Source organism: Scomber scombrus, chromosome 22 (genome assembly GCF_963691925.1).
Source record: "Scomber scombrus chromosome 22, fScoSco1.1, whole genome shotgun sequence".
Lineage (NCBI taxonomy): Eukaryota > Metazoa > Chordata > Actinopteri > Scombriformes > Scombridae > Scomber > Scomber scombrus.
The window spans coordinates 9,838,979-9,847,393 of NC_084991.1; the positions used below are offsets into that span (position 1 = coordinate 9,838,979).

An 8,415-nucleotide genomic window follows, 5' to 3' on the forward strand; every position below is an offset into this window, starting at 1 on the left:
CAAGTTTGTCTTTTAGAGGTCCACAGGAAAAGACAAATATACCACAGGAAAAAATCAGGAAGCACGATCGAATATGGAAACACAATGTGGAAACAAAAAGTGTCAAATTCCCGATGACACGAGTTGACAACACGTTGACTGTTCTTCTGTGTGTTAACCCTGACCTCAGGACAGTGATAGTTCGATCTTGTTAAGGTCATCAGCAGCTTAGCTTGAGCCAGTAGAGCTGCTGTGACACGTCTGATCAGTAGTTGAATGGTCAGGACCAGTGTAATATAGATATAAAGATATAAGGGCTGTGGTGCTTGGAACTATATTTCTCTGGCCATAAAACAGCAAGATAGAAGTATTAGGAATAGGAAAAAATTGAGGATTTGCAGGTTGTTTTTTTTATGAGGGAGCAATCAAAATGAGTGGTGGTGAAAGGAAGTAGTTGAGATATGAGAGGAAACTGTGAGTCACTTGTAAAATGCTGGAAAAAAGCAAGGACACTTTTGGTGCATTGCAAAAGATTGTTCATCCCAAAAAAAAGGAGGGAAGCGGAAGAAGAGGGGGGGAAAAAAGTTAATATTTCCTTAAGATGTTTTGCTCATCCTGCAGGCGAGCCTGCGGACTCCTGAGCTGACCTGGGAGAGAGTGCGTTCTCAGGTGGACCACGTCATCTGGCCCGACGGCAAGAGGATAGTCCTGCTGGCTGAGGTACTTGCACACACTCATCCAAAGAAGAAATCATAAAGCAAGTTTAAATTTTAAAGAAATTGAGCAAAACTCAAAGCAGCACTAGTCTTCTTTAAAAAAACACATTTTATTGAACACCTTGAACCACCAATCTCTAAACCTAAGCAAGAAATAACACACACACACACACACACAGCACTGCGTAGATGCATTGCAGTTTAGGATTACTTGTGTGTGTGACAGAATGAGAGCAGTCTTGACAAAGCCAGACAGATAACCTGGCAGCCCGCCGCCTGCTTCTCTGCTATGTTTGATCTGCAGCAGGTGTCGACCACATCAGTCGATCCGCTCTTCCATCCTCACCTCCCCCCCGACTCTGCAATCACACTCTGTTCCAAAAGTTGTGATCCAAAGAAAAGTTGCGTTCCAAAAATGTAATTTGTCTGAAGTTATAACAAATGGCCCGAGCGTCATGGTTCAATATGTCTGAAATGAAGAGAGGGTTAGATCGCTGATTTTCTTTAAAGGTTCTTTGAGTTTTTAAATAGGGAATCTGTCAAAGAAAAGCTATTTTGTATTCCTCTTTGTTTCCTGTTTCATAATGTGATGCTAAATTCAGGGACCAGTTAAATGTTATAGGATATGTATGATTTGGATTGTGCAGCGGACATTAAAACTGTTCTGCTTTCATCATGCAACATTAACAATAAAAGCCTTCTCTGTCCCCCCTCTGTTTTGCTGTGTTTAAGTCCATTTATTCTGCATCAACTCTACCAGATTTTACTTCCTGACTCTGTTCACTGAAATAAATAGTTAAAACCTTTCTACTCCATCTTTTCCTCCTCAGGGTCGTCTGCTGAACCTCAGCTGTTCCACTGTGCCCACATTCGTGCTCTCCATCACCGCCACTACCCAGGTGAACCCATGCATCAGTTTTCATCTCATTTACAGTGTTGGTTCATGATTGGTTTAATTTTGTGTTGTGTGGGGTTTTTTTGTGTTGTTCTGACTCAGTTTTGTTTTTCAGAAGAGGGTTGTGTGTTTGTTTGTGCATGTGAGTAACACTTGGTGTCTCTGCCCAGGCGCTGGCTCTGATAGAGCTGTACAATGCCCCAGAGGGACGCTACAAACAGGATGTTTACCTGCTGCCCAAGAAGATGGGTAAGATTTTCTCCAGTTCAGTGTGTGTGTTATTGGTCCACAGTACAACCTGGACAAACAGCACTTAATACTAAAGTTACACTAAAAATGAATAAGTGTAAGTTCTGATTCGATAACACGAACGTAGTGAAATATCAGCTCAGCCAGACACATGATATCATGTTGGGTACTTAAGTAGCCACCAGGCAAGAAGACCAACAGGAAGTCATTACAGAGTTTGTTTTTGCTTCAGCAGAAAGCCTGCAGGCACATTGCATTCACTTCCAACGCTGAACACATGAGGCCGACTTTATCTGTTCAATCCAGAGTTGTCTCCCCGGATAGCAAAATTATTTACACTAGAACGAGCCTTGTATGTCTGCGCACATATGTGTGTGTGTGTGTGTGCACCGCCCACAGCGCGTCTGCAGCGTAGGCTGCCACGTCTCTTAAGCTCTCCCTCTGTGGGTTGGAGAAGCACACATAACAGTAAATAAAAACATGGAGCCAAATGTAGGTCACTCAGGTGACGGCTTCTGCTAGCACAGCACACACTAACAGAAAGATGAACACACAGAGAGAGAGAGAGAGAGAGAGAGAGAGAGAAGGAAGGAATGACAGAGCTGAGATGAGAAAAAGAAGGATGAGGAAAGCAGATGGGGAGAAAAGACGAAGATAGAAGAATAAAGAGAGAGATGGAGAGACGGTAAATCCCAAAGCATCGCTGTGACTTTGCTACCGTCTCACATTTGAATGATTAATCAGATACAGATGCCTGGTGAATGCTAACGTGTTTCTATCCCTCCTCCTGCCCTGCAGATGAGTATGTGGCCAGCCTACATCTCCCTACGTTTGACGCACATCTCACAGAGTTGACTGACGAACAGGCCAAGTATCTGGGCTTGAACAAGAACGGGCCCTTTAAGCCAAACTACTATAGGTACGAACAACACCTCAGTTCATTAGACAACAGCCAAGAGTTTCATTTAATCAATCTTTGTTAATCAACTCCAGTTACAATCATCAGTTCAGCTGGCAGAAGCTAAAAATGAAAAACTCTTCTACCTGAATGCTTGGGTGCATCACTTTTTGCTTATAAAAAAAAAAAGACAGCTTAATGAGTCATTTTTCAACCTTCTGCTGTCTGTGTTTAACTGAGCAAGACAACAAATCTCTTACTTGTTAGCTCATTTTTCATCGTTAGCATATATTTGTCTCACTTGAGTGTTTTCTCTCTTTTTTTTTCTCGAAGGTATTAAATCAGTGTTGGGGTTGGACAGAAGAAATACTGATACTCCATGAATCGCACAGACTCATAGAGAAAGAGAGGAGGAGGACAGAAGGAAGGAAGGAAGGATGGACAGAATAGTCAACACACCTGCTTTATATACAGGGGGAGGGGGATGAGCTCTGATCGAGCCTGCTGGGGAACGGAGGGGGGCGTAGCTTTCCCTGCACTTATCGTTTAATTTATTCACGCTTTACAACAATAATAATAATAATGATAATAATAACATTAACTCTAATTCCGCGGAGCTGCTCCTGTCATTTGCCATTAGCTAGCTCCCCGTTAAGCGATGTCTTCTTCTGTAAGATGTTTTATTTTCCCTTCAACTCGTCATTTCACCGTCTTCTCTTTTCTCTTTAGACGCCCATTTGTGTGTCGAGTTGTATGTAAATCCTCCATCCTCCCTTCTCATTGCCAGATCTTTTATTGTTTAACTATTAAAGATGAAATTATTGACGCTAAAAAGATATATACTATATTAAAAAAAAAAAAAAAAAACTCCATTAAAAAAAAATCTGTGAATGAAGATGACCTTTTTGAAGATTTAGTGACGGACATTTTTTTCCTGTCCTTTTTTGTTGTTGTCTTTTCTTTTCTACTTGTGATCATGTTTTTTTTTTTTGTTTTCTCTTGTGTAATATTTGCGAGGGCAGGGCTAGACCTAGTGGGGGAGGGGTTGGGCGGGATCTCAGGGTCCAATCATATCATGTCTTTTATTTGATCGTTTCATTGAGATTAACAGTCGTGTCTGTTTTTAAAACACTTTTTTTAACGGGTTCTGTCACTTCAGATCAGCTGAGTTGTAGTCTGTTAGTTCCTCCTTTCTTTTTCTTTTTTAAAGTATGACTGGACAGTGATCGGCTCTTTCCACCTGTCACTCAAACTCACAGTGAAACCATCTCATTGGCTGTTCAGCTTCTTTCTCGGCTTCCAGCGGCTCACACAACAGTGTTGAAGTAATGAAAAGTATTTCACGCTAGTGAGAGCTAACCTTTTGCATTTTGTCTTTTCCTTCATAAATAATGACTATACTGTATTAGAAGCATGGCAGGTTGTCAGATCATTACAAGGGGTAACTGTATATTTAGATATTTATATAGAAATTAAGATTTTTCTATCTTTTTCTCTCTTGCGCTATCTAATATCATTACTTTTGGAGAAAATCAACATATGTCATAAAATAAGCAATTAAATGTTCTAATGATAAGTGTAATAAATGTACTTAAACTCTCATTTTGAATACTGTGACAGAATATTTACAGAGATACCAAATGTGCAGTAAGTTGCTGCCAGGCCGGTACTAACGCAGATTTCTTCAATAAGGTCCTCATTGAAGAGTATGGTGCTGTTAAGATTTACTGTACTTGCCATACACACCACAACTCTTTGGTACTCAGTTGTAGTCAGCAACAACAACAACAAATTAAAAATCTGGGACTTAAATTCCACAATTTTGTCCATCAGATTTCCTATCTGTGCAGATTCAAATGCATTTGCCTTTTTAAAAGGGATTTTTCTCCTTTTTCCCAACTTGGCATACAACTCTTTATTTGATGTTAGTGCCACCTCTTCAACTGAAAGGCTTAAGACTCTTCTGTTATACTGAGCTGCACAGTCGTCATCCTCGGCAGCTCATCCTCAGCTGACCTGGAAATAAGGAAGTCCTGACATTTCACCTAACGGCCAGTCCACCTGAACCAATCAGATTCTCGGAGACGCTGCCAGCTCTGCTCTCACAGAGTGGGATCGGATGCTTAAACACACACATGCAGCAGCTCATTATACAGGTCTGAAATCTTTGGGGACTATCTGTATTGTATTTGAAATATAAATCTGATCTTTTTTTCCAACTCTTGACCAGTTTGAAATAGCACAAAAAACTTTGTTTACAGGAAGATTAAATACTTTTACTCCAAGTACAAATATACCCTCACGTCATCCCTTATTTGCCATCTGTGTGACCTGTGACTTTTCAGCGATACCATCAGTGTACATTTAACTGAATTCCAACCAAAGTCTTTAAATTCTGTGAAAACAAAATAAAGCCTGAAGAAACTGAAATTCTGAAGGTGTGTTGGAGCTTCTAACATAAACCTACTGTATGCTCATCTGCCACCACGTTGTGTCGGAGCCCATGCAACCTCACACTGATCCCTGCCAACGTTTGTGCATTTCTCTGTCTCTGTGCTGTTGAGAATCCCCTCTCGGAGTAGTGTTATCTGTTGTCCGTGTAGTTCCTGAACTTGCTGTCTAAAGTCTTACTTTATTTCCTTTTTGTATGTGTGAGTGTGAAAGTATGTGACTTCTTGAGAGAAAGCTGAGCAGATTATAGATGATGATGCACGTGTGTGTCTACATGTCTTTGTGTTTCTATACAGTACATCCCTTTTTTTTTTGTAGGCCATGGTTGCTTCGTTAACAGCTGCCTCAGGATCCTAGCCTGTGCGTTAGGGAGAGAAACCCTTTTTTTTCTTATTTTTTTCCCCCGTCAGTCATAAGCTGACCAACACATGGGTGGGCGGGGGATGACACCAGCATCGTATATGTATATACATACTATATACAGATATGACAACCTTTTAAAAGTATAGGAAGGAAAAGAAAAATCAACTCCTGTATTTATTGTTGTAAATCCTCATACAGTGCTAACTGGCAAAATTCTCAAACATATTTTAAGTTGTCTAATAAAAGAAAAAAAAATCCTATGTTGAATATTGCAAGTGATAATGGTAGATGAGCAATAATTAAAAAAATCTGTAATCTCAATGAATAAAGATGTAAAAATTGTAACCATCTTGCGTGCATCTCCTGGTCTGTATTCAAGATTTCTACAAACACTTTTGACTCTTATTCAACAGATAATCATCTACTTTGTCCTTTCTTGATGTTGATGCATTGACATAGTAGATTGATTTTGGCGTAGTGTGTTAGGGGGGAAGGGAGCTTGTGTGTCTGCAGCTGCTGAGGTCCGTCAGAGCCAAAGTGACCTCATCTGAGCCAGCAGAGATCACACAGGGACGTCTCTGACATCATTCGACTTCAGCTGCCCGTCAGCCTTTATTTATTCCTGACACAAAATCAGCACGACAGGAATAAATGTTGTGCAACACATACAGAATACATTGTCAGTATGCTGTTTATAACGTATAAACTGCGATTCAGTGACTTTCAAATGTCACTGCAAATCATTTTGTATTTCTGCTTCTGTCATTAACGCCTCAAACTGTAAGTTAAAGATTGACAAGAGAAAGCATGACAGCTTGGCAAAGATGTTTTTTGAGTTATGAACAAGAATCAATTGTGTTGTCAAAGTGTTGGAAGGAATGTAATTTTCTTCCTTGAAGTGAGTTTCCATTTCAGTACCCTGACTGAATAGTTGAATGCTGGATTTTAGTGAAACGTGTTTTTTTTTTTCTGAAAGCCTCTGGCAGTTTAGCACAACATTTTTAAGTGAAAATTAAACTATATGAAATATTGTTGAGAAATGATGTTCTTCAAAAATTCCTTTAGGTTCTCGAAATACAGAATTCTTTAATTATATAGTGTACAAATGTCAGCAGGTAGGTTAATTATCCAGATAATGTGTGTTGTCTTTTTTAGCACTTATTTCTCTTACTGCTGTTGTTCCTCAGTGATAACCTCAGAGGGAGAGTGTTGGATTTTAACCCTCCTCGGTCATAGTGGAATAACTTTTGCTGGATTTATAACTTTCAGATTTGAGACATGACTGATTCAACCACCAATGAAACATGATTTAATCATGAGGACAATTCACCCCCTGCTGTCTGCCATGTGGTCACAGTCTAACTGAAGCTCACGTCTACATTCGGCTGTACAATCCAATCACGTCATCTTAAGTGGTTTTCACAGTCAGAGGTGTGTGTGTGTGTGTTGGTAGGCAGGAGTGTGTGACAGCCTACACAACAACCCACTCCACACCCACTTCCACATATCAATAATTCACATGACCTACTGAAGGGAGGATGGCTGGAGGTGAAGTAAGGGGTAGCAAGGGGGGGGCACACATCCCCCTACACCTCCATGTAACACTGACTTCCAAGATTCAAGATTTATTACCATATTCCTGTATATGTTAGGAATTTCCCTTACTAAATCCTACACACCACAGGTCAGATGATCATGTGAACATTGAAAGAGGTTTTCCTTGCTGTAATAATTCCTCATGTTCATACTGATTATCAAAAGTTGATCTAAAGCTTACATGAGGCTTTAACAGTCTGAGATAATCTCATCAAGTGAATATCTGCCACATTTAAAGTATTTTTGTGTTCCCCTGTTGAGCTGTGGTGGAAATATAGTGACAGAAATAGGGCTGAAAAGGCTGTGATGTTGAAAGATATCTACTCAATGTGACTCATTTGGACGGCTGAAGCTTCAAATTAGCTCAGAAACTTTTAAATAGCCTACATTTTTGCACAGAAGGACTGTGGAGTTTGTCCCCCATCACTTACATTGTAAGAGCATAATGAAGGGATCTTCTAATAGTCAGTATGAACAGGAGTGATTATGGCAAAAAAAACCAACATGTTTTTAGGTTATTTTGGGCACCTGACACAGACTGTGTAGTAACGTGGATAAAAGTGAGTTAAGGGAGATGTTTTGATGTCAGTTTTAGCAAGTAGTATGACACAAGAAGTGTATTTTTTAGGGGAAAATCAAACTACAAAGCAGGTAAGCTAACCTAGCAGTTAAATCCAAATCCGAGTTGCACTCTGGAAAGTTAAGGCTAGCTTAGCTCCTGAGATAGCCTTAACTAAAGCTTACTTTTACTGCTTTTTCTATCCGTTTCCTGTAATTGAAAAACATCTAAAACATCTTCATAGCTGAGTTTGTAATACCACAGAAATAATAGCTAACGTTAAATGTTATAATGGAGGGAAAAAATAAGACACCAAGTAACTAGCCAAGCTTACTTTAGCAGAGTAGCAGTTGTTGGCCAAGCCTCTGACTTTAATTGAGTTCACATATTTTAATGTCATTAAGTGACTTTTTAATTATATATTCAAATGTCATGAATTATAGATTAATTTATTCAACTAGCACAAATAGAAAGCTGACAAAGAAACAAAAAAATGCATCTTTGTGGACTGGGTTTACCCTGCTATCCAAACCAGGGTACATAGTTGTTGTTTTTTTTACATTTTATGTGAGGATTATAATTATTAATCTGCCTAAAAAGGCATAAAGTAAGGTTTTACAATTCATACCGTAATTCCTGTGTACTTAACTTCACTGTTTATATAATTACTGCACTCTGCCACTGTAAAGTCTTTTGTTAGAGCTTAATT

General features: G+C 39.4%; 1 protein-coding gene across 1 annotated transcript in view; it reads left to right on the top strand.

Annotated features, from left to right (window-relative positions):
• Positions 1-5,887, top strand: part of ahcyl2b (adenosylhomocysteinase like 2b) — a 42,168-nt gene extending 36,281 nt beyond the window's left edge. Inside the window, exons 13-17 of the mRNA XM_062443399.1 lie at positions 601-699; positions 1,526-1,594; positions 1,761-1,839; positions 2,638-2,758; positions 3,071-5,887. Of these exons, the coding sequence (XP_062299383.1) occupies positions 601-699; positions 1,526-1,594; positions 1,761-1,839; positions 2,638-2,758; positions 3,071-3,077 (375 nt within the window). The 3' untranslated portion in view covers positions 3,078-5,887. The remainder of the gene's footprint in view (positions 1-600; positions 700-1,525; positions 1,595-1,760; positions 1,840-2,637; positions 2,759-3,070) is intronic.
• The last annotated feature ends 2,528 nt before the right edge of the window (positions 5,888-8,415 follow it).